Source organism: Bufo gargarizans, chromosome 9 (assembly GCF_014858855.1).
Source record: "Bufo gargarizans isolate SCDJY-AF-19 chromosome 9, ASM1485885v1, whole genome shotgun sequence".
Lineage (NCBI taxonomy): Eukaryota > Metazoa > Chordata > Amphibia > Anura > Bufonidae > Bufo > Bufo gargarizans.
Genome location: NC_058088.1, coordinates 28,972,836 through 28,995,591, shown reverse-complemented (window position 1 = coordinate 28,995,591; position 22,756 = coordinate 28,972,836). Strand labels below are relative to the sequence as shown.

The following is a 22,756-nucleotide window of genomic DNA, read 5'->3' as shown; positions in this document are numbered from 1 at the left end:
GGAAAATGGGTTTTCCAAAATGTTCATACTGATAGCCTATACTCCGGATAGGTCATCAATATGAGATTGGCGGTGGTCAGACTTCCAGCAACCCTGCCGATCAGCCGCAGCAGCTGGTCATCGGAGCTCTGGTGAGCGCCGCAGCAGCTGGTCATCGGAGCTCTGGTGAGCGCCGCAGCAGCTGGTCATCGGAGCTCTGGTGAACGCCACAGCAGCTGGTCATCGGAGCTCTGGTGAGCGCCGCAGCAGCTGGTCATCGGAGCTCTGGTGAACGTCACAGCAGCTGGTCATCGGAGCTCTGGTGAATGCCGCAGCAGCTGGTCATCGGAGCTCTGGTGAATGCCGCAGCAGCTGGTCATCGGAGCTCTGGTGAACGCCGCAGCAGCTGGTCATCGGAGCTCTGGTGAGCGCCGCAGCAGCTGGTCATCGGAGCTCTGGTGAGCGCCGCAGCAGCTGGTCATCGGAGCTCTGGTGAGCGCCGCAGCAGCTGGTCATCAGAGCTCTGGTGAGCGCCGCAGCAGCTGGTGAGCGCGGTGGTCTCCTTGCAGCCTACCAATCACAGTGATGTCCATTGGATAGCAGCTGTGTTCGGTATCATAGCTCAGCCCCATTCACTTGAATAGGACTGGGCTGTGTCTAGGCCACATGAAAGATGAACATGATATCTCAGGCCTCTTCATACAGTTGATCAGCGGGGGTGGCTGGAGTCAGACCCCTGCTCATCTGATATTGATGAACTATCCTGCATAATCATTAGATTGCTTTTCTCATGGACTCCAATGCTTTAGCATTGTAGTTTATGAGACTTACACTATGTTCCTATGGAGCCCTGTCACAGCCAGGCTCTCCATAAGAACTAACGTGCGACAGCCCTGTACCACTCCCGAGTACAGGGGCTGCCACACACTGCATCCGGCTCCCCCGATCCTCGCTAGGAGGAGACGGTACACAGGCGGAAACGGGCGAGGGCTTTAACCTCCCAGAAGCTGTGGTCACATTTCACCACGGCATCAAAGGGGTTAAATGTATGCTATCTGCGTTACTGTCAATCGCATACATTAGTCCCAGGGGCCTACTGTTTAAAACAGCAGGCACCCGACAGCTATAGAGCCCGCTCCGCTCATGAGCGGGCGCCATTTTGTAATGCCCAACCGCCACTGTAAATTTACATGGGGCAGGCAAGAGGAAGTTAAGGCACCTTTCCCTGTGGGAAAGTGCCTGAGCAATAGGCTCTAGTATGCTAGCATCCTGCAACGGTGTGCTGTTGCGAAGTTCGCCTGCCCATGTACCAACTTCTGCCTTTTTCCTAGATTTTGACCCATGGCAATACAATTTAACCAGGTTGGCTTTTTGCAGTGGTCACCTCCACCCTTGTTCCAAAGGGAAGCAATAGAAACACATTTTTCAGTGATCTACTAATATGCAGTTTAAACTTGCTGGGTAGAGGAGATGCTGATGAGACCGTAAGTGTAGCTCACAAAGTTTACCTAACCTTAACACATTTGGAAACTGAATCAATTTCTTCCTCAGGTGATGAATAAAAATGATAAAAACTGGATGGATGACCCAGATCTAAACAGGTCCGGTAAAGTCAGTAAGATCACAAACGCCAAAAATTCAGTTAATACCAGTTCTATGAATATAAAAAAACATGGATAAATAAAAAATCGGATTAATTTGTATACAAAGTGACTTCTAAATACTTCAAGCATCAATGAACTTTCAAAAAACTTTTGATATGATATGATCGGGTGTGGGGTCCGTGTGCTGAGACCTTCACTAATTGCTAGAACGAGTAGAAAGAAGCGCTCCACTGTGCACCCTCTCTCCTCCCTGCAGGAGACAGGCTCCACAGTATGTCTATGGGCCTGTCATGATTTTGTCTCCTGCACCGGGGAGAGAGTGCTATGAGAGTGCTGTACTCAAAACCTGAGGGTATCTGCAATTATTACGTTTTACTATGTAATGTTATGTATTTTCATGTTTAGACCGTTTATTCCAACCACACCATTCCTCCCCTCTTGGTAGGAGTCGGCTGGTTCTACATTCTGCCAGAAGGGGGAAGTTGCAGTTTAGACAATGAAGGGAGAGGAAGCACATGTTAGAGCTCCTACTCATAGGAACCATATCCAATTCTCCCGTGAGATCGTTAGCAACAAGAACGCTGCTATCAGAAAGCATCATTGTGCCAAAACAGCAGAGTGATCAGCAAAACTTCAGCTTTACAGACACTGCTGCAGGTGAGGGACTACAGCTCAGACACCAATCACCTAAAACAACCACTAGTCCAGACTAACATCAAGCCTGTATCACCTGCAAGTGCCATTAAATTGCCATACAACCAGCCACCATACCTCCTCATCTGGGGTCAGAAACTGTACTTTGTACTTAATACTGCTGGATGTGCCAAAATGTATATTTTGCACTAAGTAAAGAGAGATGCTTATATGTTTACCACTGGCCTGATTCTTCAGATCATGAGAATGAGATGTTATCATTGCATCTTCTAGTCATAGCCATTGACTATGCTCACTCAGCAGTTGCAACACAATTATGATTAGTGAAATTTTGGGTGTGCCAGAGCAGAATAAAACGAAAGTATAAATAAAAGTTTGAGCCACCCTCTGGCTAGTTTAGGTGTAAATGTGCCCGTGACCTCCATTTTTAGGGTATATTTACTTTATTTCTGATATCTGAGCTGTATAAAACCAATTCTGTATCATCAGCTGTATTCAAAGTTTGTTTTGGCTCTTCTGAACATTTTTCACTGGTAGCTGCTCAGGCAGAAGCATAGGAGGAATGATAAAATTTGCAGAGAAAGAGACATTTTATGAGGGATATATTTAGTGATGTCTGTCACCTCCTGAATGCTTTTGAATAGGCCACTAAATTTGTAAGTAGAAGCAACAATCACATTCCTTGTTTGATTTACTTATATGCAGGAGCGCATCTACCATGAGGCTAATTGAACCGGCAGCTCCACGTAGTGAGAAGAGGGGAGGTGGTGCAAGCGCTGACATACTGTGAAATGAATAGATAACTAAGGATGTGCCTTTGTGACGCAGAAAAGGAGCCAACCTACTTAGTAAAGATGCAGAAGGGAGGGCAGCTCCAGAACTTCCTGCACTGGTTCTTTTGGTTTGTGCCACCCCATCTTCTCACTAGGAATCTCCCTTCTCTGCTACATAGCACAGGGAACCGCTGGGCAGCTTCAATAGACATCAGAAGGCACACTTTAGCCAATGAGGGGCAGGTTCCATGTATGTGCCTGCTGACATCTATTGCTGCCACCCACTGGTCCCACTCCTGCAGCTACAGCTGTATCACAAGGCATGTAGAGTGCCCGCTAGAGCCCCACCAACCCCATATCCTGAGTATTGCTCCTTTCCTGCAGTCTGCTAACAGAGAAAAGGTAATTGCACACTGTGGTCTAGATTTACTAATCCTACACTTACACAGGGTGTCTAGACCTGCGCCAGATTTATCACAGGGCCTCAAGTTGGATGACAAAAGTGGTGCTGGGATAGATACTTGACTCTATACCAGCTATTGGTTAGCTTACTTAAAAAAAAGATGTTTAAGCCAGAATTGTGCCATGATTTCCATCACATTATACACTGCTCATTTCCAGGGGTTACGACCACCACTGCAGCACGTGTCCGGGATGGAAGCTGCTGCGCATGCGTGCCTATGTGCACTCCCACGGTCCTGGCCACCAGGGAGGCTGACGCTTTTTCCTATAATGTGCAAACACGGCCACCGCTGCTGGATTGCAGGGTGGTCATAACCATGGAAACGAGCAGTGTGATGGAAAAATTAATCCAGCCAGCAGAGGAGGCAATATGGACAATCAAAATACAATTAATTAGTAATGTATTAACTCTGTCGACATAAAGGCCATTTGCTGAAGACACAACCACTTTAACACTGAAGTTTTGTAAAAACAACTACGCTGAATCTACGTGGTCTCATACTTTAATTCACTTGCTTACAATGGAAATGTCCATGTATTATGTTTAACAGTCTGGAGGCTACATTGCATAGAAGTTCAAGATATGGCATATCTCCTGAGTAGATCTCGTGAAGGTCACAATTTATGACTAGTTAGGCCTTTTCTATGGCGGGCCAGACTTGGGTTCCACTGGATGTTTCTGTTGTCTGACCAGTCTGTGTGTCCTCTGGTGGACAGTAAGAGTAGCCTTGTATTCAAACTGCTTTCCGCAGTCAGAACATTTGTGTGGTGCCTCCACCCCATGCACCTTCCGATGTGCGATAAGACTGTATCCATCAGAGAAGTGTTCACCACAGTCCTTGCATCCGTGAGGCTTTTCTGCTGTATGCGTCCTTTCATGAACGACAAGACTTGACTTGTACGTAAACCGCTCCCCACATCTGAAGCATCGATAGGGCTTTTGTCCAGTATGAATTTGCTGATGCACCAGAAGAAGACACCTAAAGTCAAATTTTTGGTCACACACATCACACCGATAGAACTGATCTTCACAGTGAGTCCTCAGGTGAGCAATAAGCTGAGACTTGTAGGTGTAGAAGATGCCACAGTCCCCACACCAGTAGCAGGTCTCGCCATTGTGTGACCTCTGGTGTGCAATAAGATGAGATTTATGAGCAAAGTGTTTTCCACATGGTTTGCAACTAAAAAACTCCTGCCCCATTGGAAGTCTTCTCTTGTGTCTCACAAGGTGAGACCTGTCCACCAAACACTGTCCACAATGCTCACTCAAATGGGCCATCCTTGGGATTTTCGCACCATTGAGTGTTACATCTTTTGGTGCCCCGCTGACAGAACCCTTATTCTTTTTGTCTTGGGTTGGTGTCTTTTTCTTAGATGCATCCTTTCTGATAATATTGTCATCTACTTTCCATTTCTCACGTTCCCACCGGGGACAGGAAGATGTGTGGCTTCCCATGTCACACACTGATGACGCAATCGAGTAGTTTCCTCCTTGAGATCTGCTGGTATCATCTTCTACAGTAGCACCTCGTGAACCTTTGTAGGAGTCTTCTACCAGGCTCCTGTTCACCGATTTATCTTTTGGGGAAAAAAATAAAATAGAATGGCAAATTGTAAAAATCATAGGGGGATATTTATCAAAACTGGTGGAAAGGAAAACTGTCGGAATGGCCCATTAGATTCCACCTTTCATTTTTGAGAGCACCGTTAGAGAATAAAAAGTGGAATCTGATTGTTTGCTATGGGCCACCAAACCAGTTTTCCTTTCCACCACTTTTGATAAATCTCCCCTAAAATCTAAAAAGATTGGAGAACCCCTGGAAACGAGCCGTGTATAATGTGATGGAAAAATTAATCAAGCCAGCAAAAGAAGCAATATGGACAATCACAATACATTAGTAAGTGCCTTGTATTAACTTTCGCTACATGATAAATGCAATTTGCTGAAGTGAGACAACCCCTTTATAGGGGTTGTGTGGCCTAGGTGCTAAAAACCTCAATTTTTCCTAACCTGTGCCCCATAAAAAAAAAAAAAAAAAAAAACTTCACTCCCCATTGCTTCTGATCCCTGCAAGCCCAGTACATGCCATTCAAGCTAATGTGACTGCTGAGGCCTGTCAGTGGCCACAGCAGTCATGGGACCGGAAGCCATCGGGAACAGGGCAGCAGCACAGGACAGGCGAGTGTTTTCTTTTTATGGGCATAGGATAGGACCATTGGGATTGTTGGCTCCTAGGCAAAGTTAGGCCCATTTGGAGGTAGGTACCTTGTAGGAGCTCAATAATTTGCATATGGCAGACTCTTTGGAAACATCTGAGTGCAGCCCACAAAATGGACGCATCTAGTGTTTCCAAGGACAGGTTTACTGTTCCTTGAAAATGGATTTCAAGTAGAGGTTCTGGTCTCTAATTCTTGGTCCTGTCTCATATACAGGAAATGTCCAATTAATCACTGGCTGAGGCGAGTCAACGATCGAGTATCCAAATGGAAAGCGGCTACAAAGAGTGTCCATGTACTACACAGACTGCATACTGATTTCAATTAAAATTGGGTAGTGCTCCATTTCTCCACAGAATACAGCGGATAACTCCAGGTCACCCAGTAATCAGCTGATCGTTGGAAAAAATAATAATAAAAAAAACGGGTGTGTCCTCCTGTACAAACAGAATGGCAATTCCAAAGGGAATGAACGGAACAGCAGCACAACTGCTGCCCCATTCATCAGTGTCATGATCGATGGGGGCCCCTGCAGTAAAACCCCCACCAATCACTTATTTTCCATTCCATGGACAAAGGATAAGCTTAAAGAAGGCCTGTCCCCACTCCTGACGTCTTTTTTAGTAACTACTTGCCTTCCCCATGGAGCATCTATTCTTATAACTCTATGTTGTGCCATTCCTTTATTATTCCTGCTAAAAGTTATGAATGAATTACTAGCCGTATGCAATGAAGGTCCAGATGGGTGTTACCAGTTGGGGAGGGGTGTTCCCTGCACCGTATCACACTGGCAGCACTGATTGGATGATGTCAGCAGAGGGCTCAGGTCCTTTTTAAATATTGGTACAACCCCTTTAAATTGAGCACAGTAGTTTCAAAAAGCAATTCAGCCCAGATTTATAATCTTTGTAGAGAACAAAATGACCCCATATAACCAACCTGCTTTGGTCTCTTTGCAGAAATTCACATCTCCTGCGTTTTTCTCACTTAATTCCTCTTCTCCAAGAAAAACAACATTGAAGCTGTTCTTGTGTGGACCTATAAGACTCAATAGAAGGAAAAAAAACTTTAAACAAACACAGAAATATATTTTATTTAAAGGGGTTATCCCATAAAAAACGTAAAAAGATGAAAATCTGACATCATATAGTACATGACAGTCCCTTTCTAACAAAACCAGCCCTGTACCTCACATGGATCCAGAGATCTCCCCATTCACTGCTCTGCTAGATTTATATCAAGCTGACAGCTCAAGGGGCGTGTCTATTGTGCTGCAGCTCAGGAGGCGTGTCTCAGCTCTTCCTATCACAGCTCAGGAGGAAGTTGAAGGATGAAACTGAGCATGTGCGGCCATCTCAGTGAGCAGGTCAAATAAACAGGAAAAGGAACAGCAGGTGGCGCTATACAGATACATTTTATTGAATAACTCAGTGGCTATGCAAAATTTTTAATTACATGCAGTTACAAAAGTATTCAGATCCAGGTGCTGGTTTGAAAATGGTAGAATATGTTTTGTGGGACAACCCCTTTAAGACCGTTTCATCTGCCCTTTATACACCAGGACTTGTTTACATCTATTCTCAATATGAAAACTATTTTAACCGCTTAAGGACCCATGACGTACATATACGTCATATCTGGCCGGGACTTAAGGACCAGCGGCAGGGGTCTGGTCATTGACAGCTGGACCCCTGCTGCATGCGCCGGCATCTGTGAAATAACCGATGCCAGCGCATTAACCACTGTGCCGTGGCCGTGCAGGGAGGAAGCAGCCATCGGGTCCCCGCGCTGCTGTGACGGGGACCCGATGGCATGGAAGGCAGCCCGATGCCTTCCTTAAGCCTCATGCACACGTCCGTGAAACACGGACAGTGTGATACCGGCCTGGATTTCTTCTGAGTGCAGGAGCGCACGGCGTCATTGGTTGCTGTGACGCCGTGTGCTTCCTGCTGCCGCCGCAGTACAGTGATACACTAGTATGATCTATACCAGCGTATTACTGTACTGCGGCAGCAGCAGGAAGCGCACGGCGTCACAGCAACCAATGACGCCGTGCTCTCCTGCACTCAGAAGAAATCCAGGCCGGTATCACTATACACTAGTATGATCTATACCAGCGTATTACTGTACAGCGGCGGCAGCAGGAAGCGCACGGCATAACTGCCCCCTGCTGCCTGGCAGCACCCGATCTCTTACAGGGGGGTGTGATCCGCACAATTAACCCCTCAGGTGCCGCACCTGAGGGGTTGTGCGTATCATAGCCCCCTGTAAGAGATCGGGTGCTGCCAGGCAGCAGGGGGCAGACCCCCTCCCCGGTATTAAATTCATTAATGGCCAGTGCGGCCCCCCCTCCTTCCCTCCAGCCCCCTGTAATGCACTTACAGCCAATGCATCACAATACAGAAGGGGATCAAGTAGACATATTAGATATTGCCACGTCCGTATCTACTGGCTCTATAAAAATATCACATGACCTAACCCCTCAGGTGAATACCGTCAAAAAAATTAAATAAAAACTGTGCTAAATAAATAAAAAATTGTCACCTTACATCACTAAAAGTGCAACACCAAGCGATTAAAAAGGCGTATACCCCCCAAAATAGTGCCAATCCAGCAGTCACCTCATCCCGCAAAAAATGAGCCCCTACCTAAGACAATCGCCCAAAAAAAAAAAAAAAAAAATATGGCTGAGAATATGGAGACACTAAAACATTGTTATTGTGTAAAACATAAGTAAATAAAAAAAGTATACATATTAGGTATTGCCGCGTTTGTAACAGCCTGCTCTATAAAAATACCACATGACCTAATCCCTCAGATGACCACCATAAAAATTTTTAAATAAAAACTGTGCTAAAAAAAAACATTTTTTTGTCTCCTTACATCACTAAAAGTGCAACACCAAGCAATCAAAAAGGCATATGCCCCCCAAAATAGTACTAATCTAACCGTCACCTCATCCCGCAAAAAATGAGCCCCTACCTAAGACAATCGCATAAAAAAAAAAAAAAAAAAAAAAAAACTATGGCTCTTAGACTATGGAGACACTAAGGCCTCATGCACACGACCGTTGTGTGCATCCGTGTCCGTTGTTCCGTTTTCCGTGATTTTCTGCGGACCCATTGACTTTCAATGGGTTCGTTGAAAACTCGGAAAATGCACCGTTTGTCATCCGCGTCCGTGATTAGTGTTTCCTGTCCGTCAAAAAAATATAGTACATAGAACCGCGGCACTCGAGTTTAAGTGAATAGTTATTTATTTATCCATCCAGAAAATTAGGCTAAGGCCAACGTTTCGGTCTCATCCCGAGACCTTGTTCACGGCCTGAAAGAAAAGGACGTCTGGTGTGGAGGATGGCCGCGGTTCTATGTACTATATACTGATTGACGTTACCGCTGAGCACCGGAATTTAACTACGGAGTGCCGTCCAAACCACCTCTACGTCAAAAAAATAAGACCTGTCCTATTTTTTTGACGGACAACAGTTCGGACCCATTGAAGTCAATGGGTCCGTGAAAAAACACGGAGGCACACAAGATTCTCATCCGCGTCCGTGATCCGTAGGCTACTTTACACATCATGAAAACTCAGATCCGACAGTATATTCGAACACAGAGGCGTTCCCATAGTGATGGGGACGCTTCAAGTTAGAATATACTAAGAACTGTGGACATAACTGCCCCCTGCTGCCTGGCAGCACCCGATCTCTTACAGGGGGGTGTGATCCACACAATTAACCCCTCAGGTGCCGCACCTGAGGGGTTGTGCGTATCATAGCCCCCTGTAAGAGATCGGGTGCTGCCAGGCAGCAGGGGGCAGACCCCCTCCCCTGTATTAAATTCATTAATGGCCAGTGCGGCCCCCCCTCCTTCCCTCCCTCCCCTGTATTAAATTCATTGGTGGCCAGTGCGGCCCCCCCTCCCTTGCATTAAATTCATTGGTGGCCAGTGCGGCCCCTCCTCCCTCCCTCCCCTGTATTAAATTCATTGGTTGCCAGTGCGGCCCCCCCTCCCTTGTATTAAATTCATTGGTGGCCAGTGCGGCCCCCCCTCCCTTGTATCAAATTCATTGGTGGCCAGTGCGGCCCCCCCTCTCTCCCCCCCCCCTAATTAAAATCCCCCCCCCCCCATCATTGGTGGCAGCAGAGAGTTCCGATCGGAGTCCCAGTTTAATTGCCATGGTTACTTAGCAATTTTAGAAGCATTATACTTACCTGCGCTGTCTGTGACCGGCCGGGCGCTCCTCCTACTGGTAAGTGACAGGTCTGTGCTATAAGCAATGCGCTGCACAGACCTTTCACTTACCATTAGGAGGAGCGCCCGGCTGGTCACAGACAGCGCAGCAGGTAAGTATAATGCTTCTAAAATTGCTAAGTAACCATGGCAGCCAGGACTGCAGTAGCGTCCTGGTTGCCATTGTAACCGATCGGAGCCCCAGCGATTAAACTGGGACTCCGATCGGAACTCTCCGTTTAATTGGGGGGGGGGGGGGGGGGAGAGGCCGCACTGGCCACCAATGAATTTAATACTGGGGAGGGAGGGGGGACCGCACTGGCCACCAATGAATTTAAAACTGGGGTTAATTGTGCGGATCACAGCCCCCTGTAAGAGATCGGATGCTGCCAGGCAGCAGTCATGTACATAGTTCTTAGTATATCCTAACTTGAAGCGTCCCCATCACTATGGGAACGCCTCTGTGTTAGAATATACTGTCGGATCTGAGTTTTCATGATCTAACTCAAATTCGATGGTATATTCTAACAGAGACGTTCCCATGGTGATAGGGACGCTTCAAGTTAAAATATACCATCGGATTGGAGAAAACTCCGATAGGAACTCCTGACTTTACATTGAAAGTCAATGGGGGACGGATCTATTTGCAATTGCACCATATTGTGTCAACGTCAAACAGATCCGTCCCCATTGACTTGCATTGTAAGTCAGGGCGGATCCGTTTGGCTCCGCACGGCCAGGTGGACACCAACACAACTTTTTTTTTACTTTCCTTCATGTCTGGTGATCCTCCAAAAATCAAGGAAGACACACGGGAGAAAAAACGGACACAGATCACGGAACAACGGAACCCCGTTTTGCGGACCGTGAAAAAAATACTGTGTGCATGAGGCCTCAAACATGATTTTTTTTTGTTTAAAAAATTATATCATTGTGTAAAACTTACATAAATAAAAAGTAGACATATTAGGTATCGCTGCGTCCGTAATAACCTGCTCTATTAAAATATCACATGACTTAACCCCTCAGGTGAATACTATAAGAACAACGTTTGTAAAATCAGTTTTGAATACCTTGAGGGGTGTAGTTTCTAAAATGGGGTCATTTTTGGATGGTTTCTATTATGTAAGCCTCACAAAGTGACTTCAGACCTGAACTGGTCCTTAAAAAGTTGGTTTTGAAAATTTTCTGAAAAATTTCAAGATTTGCTTCTAAACTTTTAAGCCTTCTAACGTCCCCAAAAAATAAAATGGCATTGACAAACTGATCCAAACATGTAGTAGACATATGGGGAATGTAAAGTAATAACTATTTTTGGAGGTATTACTATGTATTATAAAAGTAGAGAAATTGAAATTTCAAAGGACCTTTTACTCATGAAGGGTTATCAAGGCTTTACATTCTTGATCTGATTACCATGGACTGACAAGATGGACGTTGAGATTTTCATGGCACAGCAGCCATGGCATAATGTTACCTGAGCACCTGTCCACCGAGATCCCCTCTTCCAGAACCATATTCTGATAATGGTCCTTATGTTCTTCTATATAGTCCCATTCTTCCATGGAAAAGTAGATTGAGATGTCGCCACATTTTACTGGTATCTGGAACAAGGAATATTCAGAACTGGAACCTTACAGAGGGGTGACCAGGACATGTTACACAGAACAAGTAAGCCTCACCTCTCCAGTAAGAAGGTGCGTCGTACGGTGGGGGGAATTCTTCTTCACTATGACATATTCCTACCAGACAAAGTGACAGGACATATGTTAATGACCATCTTTATGTAGCAGGTGTATGCATCTTAAAGAGCCTCTGTCAGCATGATCGACCCTATTAAACCATACTGGCTGGTAGGGCGCATCATGCTGATTAAAACGACATCTTCCTTTTGTCTGTATGTTAAACAGCTGCAGAGATATGTGTTTTTATTCATATGCAAATGGGCATGTTGGAGCACCAGGGGGCGGGGCTGAATCCTTGGAGCACTGCTTTTGTAATACCCCCTGTACTCTGCACACGCCCCCCTCCCCTTGATTGACAGGGCTAGATTACAGCATGCTGGAGGCAGAGCTGTGTCCTAGAATGAATATATCGTATACACTACTTACCATTTTGAGACTAGAGGATTTCTATGCTTAGAAAGCTAATATATATGATACTGGTTCATTCACAAGCGCAATATATTATAAAGGCACCAGTAATATGTATTAGCTTTCTAAGTAAAGATTCTCAACATGAGGATGTTATAGCCTGGAGGTAAGTGGTCAGCCTTGCAAGTAGATGTTCCAGTTTCAACTTCTAGCTTTTTTTCTTCAGTTCCTTTTTTTTTTCTCCCTCATTTAAAGGGGTTGACACTTAGAACATTAAGATATATGTAAAGAACTTACTAATATACTTCTTCATACAATATTGTCTCCTCTTCTAGTAAGGTGTCATTTTGGAGTCCTTTATACACTGCTTGTTGTCAGGGGTTACGGCCACCACTGCAATCCAGCAGCAGTGGCCGCTTCTGCTCAGTTGGTTGTAAATTTCCAATGTCGAAAGACGCAGTGTGAACATGGTCTAAGGGTGTTTTGCAACTGTGGCTCTCCAACTGTTGACAAACAACAAGTCCCTGGCAGGGGATGCTGTGAGTTGTAGTTCTGCAACCTGAAGCTCTCCACTATGTGAATCAAGAAATCATTGACAGGATACTGTGAGTTGTAGTTCTGCAACCTGTAACTCTCCAGCTGTCCAACTACTACTCCCTGGCGGCTCATGATGGCAGCAGTAGTTTCACAAGCGTGGGAGAGCCTGAGGCTGCAGAACCCGGCCGTATAATCTCAATGCCTATAGCCCCGGGCACGTGGCTGATACCTGTGGGAGAGAATGGGGGCGATGCCGGATATTTTACCTCCCCAGTCAGCAGGTAGATGATTCCTAGGGCATGATTCAGGATCTTTTCTGCCATTTGCTTTTTCATCTTGATCATCGCTTCGTTCTCGACTGCCATCCGAGAAAACAGGAGAAAATAAAGAATACAAACGTACAAGTAAACGCCAAAAATGTACATAGACTGACGAGATTCCAGCGATGCAATACAGCTCATTACGGAGTCATGACCGCTGCGAGGGATCTGTATTCTGACACATCCAAACAAATCAGGACTCGCCCTGCTAACTTATACTGGGATCCATTCTGATATTTATCAAGACCGGCATTTTCTACCGCCAGACGATGCACTTAGTTTATGATGAGGGGCACAAATGGTCATAAATTAAAGGGCATCTGTCAGCAGATTTGTACCCATCACACTGGCTGACCTGTTACATGTGCACTTGGTAGCTGAAGGCATCTGTGTTGGTCCCATGTACATATGTGCCCACATTACTGAGAAAAATTATGTTTTAATATATGCAAATGATCCTCTAGGAGCAATGGGGGCGTTGCTGTTACACCTAGAGGCTCTGCTCTCTGTGCAACTGCCTCACCCTCTCAATTTTGATTGACAAGACCAGGTGTGATGACATTTTCACTGCCTGGCCCTGTCAATCAAAGTTCAGAGGGCCTGGCAGTTGCAGAGAGAGCAGAGCCTCTAGGTATAACGGTAACGCCCCCATTGCCCCTATAGACTCATTTGCATATATTAAAACTTCATATTTCTCAGCAATGCGGACATATATGAACATGGGACCAACACAGATGTCTTCAGCTGCCAAGTGCACATGGAACAGGTCAGCCAGTGTCATAGGGACAAATCTGCTGACAGATGACCTTTAAGGCTACATGCACACGTTCAGGATTGCGTGCGGATTTGCGTGCGGAAAATCCGCACTGTAGGTCATGTACATTGTATTCTATGAGAATTTGAAATTCTCAATGCACATGATGCGGATTTTTTCCGCGCGGATTTTGACCTGCAGTGCAGATTTTAAAATCCGCAGCATGTCAATTTATTTTAATTTTCCTGACCGGATTTTCTTCATTCACTTAGTGAAATCCGCACCGAATCCGCACCTATTCCGCTTGCAAATCCGCACCAATTAATGCGGATTGACCGCACAGATTTGCCTGCGAACATCTGCGGATTCTCCGCACATGAATCCTGAACGTGTGCATGTACCCTAAAGGGAACCTGTCGCCGGGATTTTGTGTAAAGAGCTGAGGACATGGGCTGCTAGATGGCCACTAGCACATCCGCAATACCCAGTCCCCATAGCAATTTGATACATATGTTGAAGGCTGCTTGCAGCCTGTAATTGTGGGAGGAGCGTGCTCCCCCTTTATAAACCCCCTCCTACAAGCAGGAGGGCGCCCGTTGTTGCCTACTTTTCGTGATGAGCAGCAGCCCAGCGCCTGACATCACTTCCGGTCGCCGCGTCAGTGTGTCTCCGGTTCCAGCAGCATTCCCTGTGGTGAGTATAGCCGCTCTGCGGCTGGCCAGGCGCGCCGCCACCGGCACCTCGTTCCTTGGGCTCGGCAGCGCTTGCCCGTCGGCCCCGCTCTGGCTGCCGTTGCAGCCCGATCTGTGTTCATCGCGGGCCTCCCCGCCCCCCGCACCTCGTGCTATTCCTCTGGCGCTCGGCGTCACGGGATGCCGCTCCGCCTGAGGGGCGGGGGGAGGGCGGGGAAGCTGGTCAGCTGGCAGGGACATGTTACGGCAACCCGGGCCGTTATTTCAGCATGGCTGGGGTGCTGTGTTGGGGATTCGCCCCTCAGCCGGCGAAAATTTTGTTTGTTGTTCCCTCCCCAGGTGACTAAGCCATTGCGGGGTCGGGAGCGCCGGCATTGGCGGCTCCCGGCGTCCAAGTGCCGGCCTGCGGCAGTCACCTTTAATAAATGAAGAATGAAGTTCTGCAGCTCGGGCTCACATTTAACCCTCGCACTGCTGGGTTGAATATGGGAAATAAATAACCAAGTTAAGTGCTGCAGCTTGTTCTCACATTTAACCCTCGCACTGCTGGGTTAAAAAAAAAAAAAAAAAAATTCATTTCAGCTGATGGTTAACTCTTGCACTGCTGGGTTAAATTAAATGAAAAAAAAAAAAAAAGGGGGGGGGGGGGCCGTTCCCAGTTCCACATCTCCGGTGCTGGGCTACCTGGTCTCAGGGGTAATGCCGCCCTGATTCGCTCAGGGGGCAATGTCTTCCTGAATCACCCAGCTGTGGTGTCTTCCTGAATCGCTCAGGTGTGATGTCTCCCTGAATCGCTCAGGTGTGATGTCTCCCTGAATCGCTCAGGTGTAATGTCTCCCTGAATCGCTCAGGTGTAATGTCTCCCTGAATCGCTCAGGTGTAATGTCTCCCTGAATCGCTCAGGTGTAATGTCTCCCTGAATCGCTCAGGTGTAATGTCTCCCTGAATCGCTCAGGTGTAATGTCTCCCTGAATCGCTCAGGTGTAATGTCCCCCTGAATCGCTCAGGTGCAATGTCCCCCTGAATCGCTCAGGTGCAATGTCTCCCTGAATCACTCGGGTGCAATGTCTCCCTGAATCACTCGGGTGCAATGTCTCCCTGAGTCGCTCGGGTGCAATGTCTCCCTGAATCACTCGGGTGCAATGTCTCCCTGAATCACTGAAATGCGAGGTCTCCCTGAATCACTCAGGTAATATTTTCCCAAATCACTCAGGAATGATGTCCGCCCAGCTTCATGTTGGTGTCACGTGTTCACTGGGTCAATCGGGGGCCGGGTGTTCCTGGTTCGTCCAGGGTCATATGTTCCCTGTTCGCTCGGGTTTCATGAATCTCCGTGGTTGGCCGAGCTCCTGGTGTTCCTAAGCGTTCGGGGCTCATGTGTTCCCTGTTGTTCAGGGGTCATGTGTTCCCCGTGTTGTGTCAGGTGCCACGGGCAGTACAAACCCGGGTGTCATGTGTTCCCTGGGTCATCCGGACCCGATTCCGGCCCAAGTTTCCCTTGGGTCAGGGCCACGCACCCTTCCCTGCCCAGGGGTCTAGCTGTTCGCATCCCTCGCCGGGTATCGGTCCAAAACCCAGCTTGTTTTCACGTATAACAGGGTCTCGGCCTCCAGGATTGCGAGCTAGCTGCGTTCGTTCCGCCAAATCTTCTCCTGGTCCAGGTAAAACCCAGCCACGGGCCTGCTGTGCACCTTGCCACTACGCAGCGTATTCATTGTCACAAGCTCCCGTCCACAGGTCTCCATCTCACCCAGAGATCAGTAGCACGGTCCGTTCTTTTCAGGTAAGTAGCGAACACCTCTACGTGGTCAGACCCATTCCCCCTGCATCGCCCAAGTGCGAATGTCTTCCCCGAATCGCTCGGGTGTGAGGTCGTCCCTGGATCGTTCAGGGGCAATGTCGTCCCTGAATCTTGGGGTCAATGTCGTCCCTGTGTCGCCCAGGGGTAATGTCTTCACTAAAACACGTAAGTATCATGGTTTCCCTGTATCACCCAGGTATCATCTTCCCAGATCCCTGAATCGCTCAGGTCTCATGTTTTTCCTCAGGTCCCAGGGGTCATGTCTACCCTGAATCATTCAGGTTTGTTTTCCCTGGCTTTTCTCCAAATTACAGGTGTCATTTTACCCAGGAACCACATGTGTCATGTCTTCCCTGAATCCTCAGGGTTATGTTTCTCCAATTCAGGTGTCATGTTTTCTATCGCTCATGTCATTCTTCCCTAAGTGACTCAGGGGCCAGGTCCCTGAATCGCTCTGGTGTTATGCCTCCCTTAGTCACTTAGGGGTAAGGTTCCCTGAATCGCTCAGGTGTGGTGTTCCCTGAATCGCTCAGGTGTGGTGTTCCCTGAATCGCTCAGGTGTGGTGTTCCCTGAATCGCTCAGGGGTGGGTGTTCCCTGAATCGCTCAGGTGTGGTGTGTTCCCTGAATCACTCAGGTGTGGTGGGTTCCCTGAATCACTCAGGTGTGGTGGGTTCCCTGAATCACTCAGGTGTGGTGGGTTCCCTGAATCACTCAGGTGTGGTGGGTTCCCTGAATCGCTCAGGTGTGGTGTGTTCCCTGAATCGCTCAGGTGTGGTGCGTTCCCTGAATCGCTCAGGTGTGGCGTTCTCCCTGATGCAGGTTTTGTTTTCCTTCCTCTTCCAGGTCGGTTGTTCCCAGGTTGCATATTTTCCTGAACAGTCTAGTTATGTATTCCTCTGATGCACACAGGTCAGGTTGGCCTGATTCGCTCAGGCTTCTGTTTTCCCGGCTCTCCCAGGGAGTATGTAGTGGCCAGGTCCAGCCAGATTCAAGGTTCTGCCCGGCCCTCCCAGATGTCCGTCATCTTCATGTAGATGCATATAATTGCCTGCGTTGCTTGGTATTCCATGTCGCCTGAACCGCTCAGGAGGCAGTGCATCGCCCGATTTTCGCAGGTTCCATGCGTCAGCCTGTAATGCTCAGGGATTGGTTCAGCAACGTCCGGCTGGTTCCTGGGTACCCGATTCGTGTCCTGTGTGTCTGGATTTTGTTTCCGCAGGTTTGTTGCATGCTGCGCGACTTCAGGCTCTGATGCTGGCTGTCCAGGGTCACCCAGCAGTTGGCCATGACGCCCAGGCTGCATCCCGGTTCTCCATCACCTCTTTCCAGTGCCACCAGATCGCACCTCTCTCCGGGTCTCGCACCGACGCAAGCTTATTTTTCTTGTAAGCAGGGCCTCAGCCCACCGGAATGTCGATCCATCCTCAGTTATATCGCAGGGCTCCTCCATGCCCCGTCACGCCACGGGCCGGGTTTCAGGTAGGTTCCAGCCGAGTGGCGGCGTGATGCCTCTCCAAAGCTCAGAGCCTTCCTTCATTCATCACGAGCCACCTTTCCAGGTCTGCGGTTATCGCCGGAGACTCGGCAGCAGTGTCCGTTGATTCGGTTAGGTTGCAATCCTTTCTATACCATGTTCTTCTCTGTTTCCTGCTGATTCTCAGGTTTCATGTTTTCCGGATTAGCTCAAATGCACGTTTTTTGCCCATTCACCCAGGTCTAATTCCCGGAGTCGCGCGGTTCACGTGTTTCCTGGATCACTCAGGTCCATGCATTTCCCTGGGTCGCTCGGGTTCATGTGTATTCCTGAGTTCCTCGGGTTTATGTTCCGGAATCGCCCGGGTTCATGTTGTCTGTGTCGCTCGGGTTATGTATGTTCCCAAGTCACTCAGGTTACATTTCCCTGAATCGCTCAGGTTTTGTATCTTTCTGTCTTGCAGGTTGCCAGTATCGCCAGGTGGTATGTTTTCCTGATTCACCCAGGTCACGTATTTTCCGGAATCACTCAGGTTTTGTTTCCTGTCTCCAGGTTGGCGGTTTTTCAGGTTGTGTGTTTTCCTTGATTTCTCAGGTTACATATTCCCGGATCGCTCAGGTCTGTGTCCCACAGGTGGTTCGCTTTTGCCTGAATCGCTCAGGTCTTTTGGTCCCACAGGTTGTACGCAGTTGCCTGAATCGCTCAGGATCCGTTATTTGCCTGGAGCGCTCAGGGTTTCAGCGGTAACCAGTGGCTTCCATAGCCCATTACCACACGCACCGCCACCTGTCATTCAACACCATCAAGCTGTATTGGCCGGCATTCAATACCGTTGGGTGCTCGGGGACCCCTCCGCCAAATCCGTTTCGTATCAGGCCTTCAAAGCCACCCCCAGGGTTAGCGCGGCGGACAAGGTGCGTAGGCAACCAGTGTCGGGCTAGCTTTCTGCAGATTGGCCGTAGGCCTAAACGGTCTCCCTTGGGCACTCAGCAAGCATCATCACCAAGCAGCCATGTACCTAGGGTTCCACGGGCTCTTGGACCGGGGGAGTTCACCTGCGGCACGGTCAACCGAGCGACCCTGCTCAGGCAACATCTCGCCTGGAATTTGGTCCACTTCATACGATCCATCCCGGCCACCGAATCCAATCTGGCTGGTCCTCCCACCGAGGTAGAGTTCTTCCCTACGGCCGACTGTTGGTGTTCCGCCAAGGGCTCCGGGAGCTCCTGGCCTCCCTCCGATTTTCCGCTCTAGACGACCCGGGGCTCCCGATCAACGGTAGGCACCTGCCTTAAACCCTGTTTATGTCAACATCCGTACCCTGGCCGCAGGGCTGGGTTCATGCCTAGCACGACATCCAGGCACTCCTTCTGCTAGGGGCCGCATCCGCAGCATCAAGTCATCGGGTGCCGGCGCATGTCATCCGCAAGATGGGTCGTTGGCGGTCGTCCGGCTTCACAAAGTACATTCCGAATCCACGGGCGGAGATCTCCAGAGCCTTTTGATCTTTGGCATTAGTTCACACTATGCTTCAATTAATGCTTCACTCCCTGCTACGTACCAGTTCTCTTTGGCCACTATTCAGGCCGTACCTCGTCACTGGCGCCGGGCACACTCCAGCCAGTTGATCTAGGACAGTCCGTAGGCATGCCTATTCTGTTCCTCGCTTAGCTCCTCCCACAAATGTTGAAGGCTGCTTGCAGCCTGTAATTGTGGGAGGAGCGTGCTCCCCCTTTATAAACCCCCTCCTACAAGCAGGAGGGCGCCCGTTGTTGCCCCTCCCTCCCATCCCCTTTTCTCATACTCTCCTCCTAGGTGGCCCACTATTCAGGCCGTACCTCGTCACTGGCGCCGGGCACACTCCAGCCAGTTGATCTAGGACAGTCCGTAGGCATGCCTATTCTGTTCCTCGCTTAGCTCCTCCCACAAATGCAAATTAACCTGAGATGAGTCCTGTACGTGAGATAAGTCAGGGACAGGACTCATCTCAGGTTAATTTGCATATGTATCAAATCAGGGTTTTTTACACAATAAAAGCACACAGAGCTATGGGGACTGGGTATTGCGGATGTGCTAGCGGCCATCTAGCAACCCATGTCCTCAGCTCTATACACAAAATCCAGCTGACAGGTTCCCTTTATACCGGTATGTCATGTGTAGTTCTGATCACCAGTGATCGGAACAAGGTGCCTGCTCAAATCATTGAGCAGGCACTCTGGGACAATGCGCGGGGGGGTCCCGTGACCCTCCCGTATCCGCGATCGCCGCAAACCGCAGGTCAATACAGACCTGCGGTTTGCAGCGTTTACGGGTGGTTGCGGCGGTGATCGGAGGTGCCATCGAGTCCCCGTGCGACTAATGGGGACCCGATGGCATGGAAGCCAGTGCGATGCCTTCCTTAGGCATCGGTGCTGCCTTCCTGTGACGAGCCTGTGAGATCCAGCCCCCTGGATCTCACAGGCAGGAAGCTGTATGAGTAATACTCATTGTATTACTCATACAGCCAATGCATCACAAAAAGTACAACAGCAAGCGATCAAAAAGGTGCATGCCCACCAAAATAGTGCCAATCTAACAGTCACCTCATCCCGCAAAAAATGAGCCCCTACCTAAGACAATCGCCCAAAAAATAAAAAAACTATGGCTCAGAATATGGAGACACTAAACATCAATTTATAACCTGCTCTATAAAAATATCACATGACCTAGCCCCTCAGATGAATACCGTAAAAATAAATAAATAATAAACTGTGTGAAAAAAGCAATTTTTTGTCACCTTACATCACAGAAAGTGTAATACCAAGCGATCAAAAAGTCATACGCACCCCAAAATAGTACCAATCAAACCATCATCTCATCCTGCAAAAATCATACCCTACCCAAGATAATCGCCCAAAAACTGAAAAAACTATGGCTCTCAGACTATGGAGACACTAAAACGTGATTTTTTTTTTTGTTTCAAAAAAGGAAATCATTGTGTAAAACTTACATAAATAAAAAAAATTGTATACTTATTAGGTATCGCCGCATCCGTGACAACCGGCTCTATAAAAATACCACATGATGTAATCTGTCAGATGAATGTTGTAAATAACAAAAAAATAAAAACGGTGCCAAAACAGCTATTTCTTGTTACCTTGCCTCACAAAAAGTGTAATATAGAGCAACCAAAAATCATATGTACCCTAAACTAGTACCAACAATACTGCCACCCTATCCCGTAGTTTCCAAAATGGGGTCACTTTTTTGGAGTTTCTACTCTAGGGGTGCATCAGGGAGGCTTCAAATGGGACATGGTGTCAAAAAAACTGTCCAGCAAAATCTGCCTTCCAAAAACCGTATTGCATTCCTTTCCTTCTGCGCCCTGCCGTGTGCCTGTACAGCAGTTTACGGCCACATATGGGGTGTTTCTGTAAACTACAGAATCAGGGCCATAAATAATGAGTTTTGTTTGGCTGTTAACCCTTGCTTTGTAACTGGAAAAAAAATATTAAAATGGAAAATCTGCCAAAAAAGTGAAATTGTGAACTTGTATCTCTATTTTCCATAAATTTTTGTGGAACACCTAAAGGGTTAACAAAGTTTGTAAAAATCAGTTTTGAATACCTTGAGGGGTGTCGTTTCTAGAATGGGGTCATTTTTGGGTGGTTTCTATTATGTAAGCCTCACAAAGTGACTTCAGACCTGAACTGGTCCTGAAAAAGTGGGTTTTTGAAAATTTTAAAAAAAATTCAAGATTTGCTTTTAAACTTCTAAGCCTTGTAACGTCCCCAAAAAATAAAATGCAATTCCCAAAATGATCCAAACATGAAGTAGACATATGGGGGATGTAAAGTAATAACTATTTTTGTAGGTATTACTATGTATTATAGAAGTAGAGAAATTGAAACTTAAAAATTTGGTATTTTTTTTTTATAAATAAAAATGAATTTTTTTTTACTCCATTTTACCAGTGTCATGAAGTACAATATGTTACGAAAAAACTATCTCAGAATGGCCTGGATAAGTAAAAGCGTTTTAAAGTTATCACCACATAAAGTGACACTGGTCAGATTTGCAAAAAATGGCCAAGTCCTTAAGGTGAAAATTAGCCCGATCCCTAACGCTGGGTTCACACCTGAGCGTTTTACAGCGCGTTCCTACGCGCTGTAAAACGCACAACAGGCAAGAACCAATGATTCCCTATGGGAAGGGTTCACACCTGGGCGTTTTACAGCGTGTACGATCGCGCTGTAAAACGCCCGACGCTCAAACAAGTACAGGAGCTTTTTTTGGCGCGTTTGACGAGCGTTTGGGCCATAGACTCTTTGGACAACACTGCTGTCAATCACCCAAACGCGCGTCAAACGCGCGTTCACTATTAAAAAAAACGCGCCAAAAACGTGCATAGAAACGCGCGTTTGAGAAACGCCTAGGTGTGAACCCAGCGTAAGGGGTTAAGCACATCCCCCGGCAGTCCGCGTACCTAGAATGTAAATGGCGCATAGATTTCAGCAATCATTTCCACCAGATAAATTGCATAAATGATGATAAATCTGCCGGGGGGAGGCCCGCCCCCACACTACGCCTCTTTTTTATTTATTTTTTTCACCAGTCCCATAAAAATAAAAATAAAAATTCCATTTGCACAAACATTTTAGCACAAAGGAGGTTTTAAAAAGTTGCAAACCTGCGATTTACACTTTTTCCTAGGGGGCTGATAAACGGCTTGATCTCTAGCAGGAAAGTTCATTTTAAGCTAAATACCCTTGGGCAACTGTCTGCACTGCAGGGTAGACTGGCATTTAAAGGGTTACTTTCTCAAAGATTATCACAAAGCGTAAAAATGAAAACAAAATTGTCACTATCAACCTATATATTCCCAGGTGAACTACTAGCCCCAAGATGCCCACCTATGGCAATGCATGCTGGGACTTGTAGTCTAAAACAGCTCAAAGCCAGTCAGTGGTATAGCACCCAAATAAAACAGACCCGCTCGGTCCTCCCGCAGCAGCACGCACCCTCAGACCCCACGATTTTCTACAATCCAACCAGAGCAGGACCGAAGGTGTGCAGCCGTGCAGATAAACATTCCGGCGCAAGGGCTTCTGGGATTTGTTGTACAACGGTTCGTATAAGCAACGCCTTTAGAGCGTCTGGGTACTACAGTTCCCACAATGCCT

At 47.5% G+C, this 22,756-nt stretch overlaps 1 protein-coding gene across 5 annotated transcripts; it reads right to left on the bottom strand.

Moving 5' to 3' along the window:
* Positions 1-3,959: 3,959 nt before the first annotated feature.
* On the bottom strand, positions 3,960-22,676 carry LOC122946182 (zinc finger protein 34-like). Of its 5 annotated transcripts, none has more exons than XR_006391222.1 (6): positions 22,566-22,670; positions 12,818-12,909; positions 11,604-11,663; positions 11,399-11,525; positions 6,629-6,735; positions 3,960-5,050 (listed from the first exon to the last, which is right to left on the bottom strand). XR_006391222.1 is itself a non-coding variant. In XM_044305611.1 (6 exons), the coding sequence occupies exons 2-6, from the start codon at positions 12,893-12,895 to the stop codon at positions 4,116-4,118; spliced, it is 1,299 nt and encodes a 432-aa protein (XP_044161546.1). In that variant the 5' UTR covers positions 12,896-12,909; positions 22,595-22,676; the 3' UTR covers positions 3,960-4,115. The 5 variants fall into 5 exon arrangements, 4 of the variants coding, with proteins under 4 accessions (XP_044161546.1, XP_044161544.1, XP_044161547.1 ...); XM_044305611.1 differs by having other exon boundaries at positions 6,629-6,727; positions 22,595-22,676; XM_044305609.1 differs by having other exon boundaries at positions 6,629-6,727.
* Between the last annotated feature and the right edge of the window lie 80 nt (positions 22,677-22,756).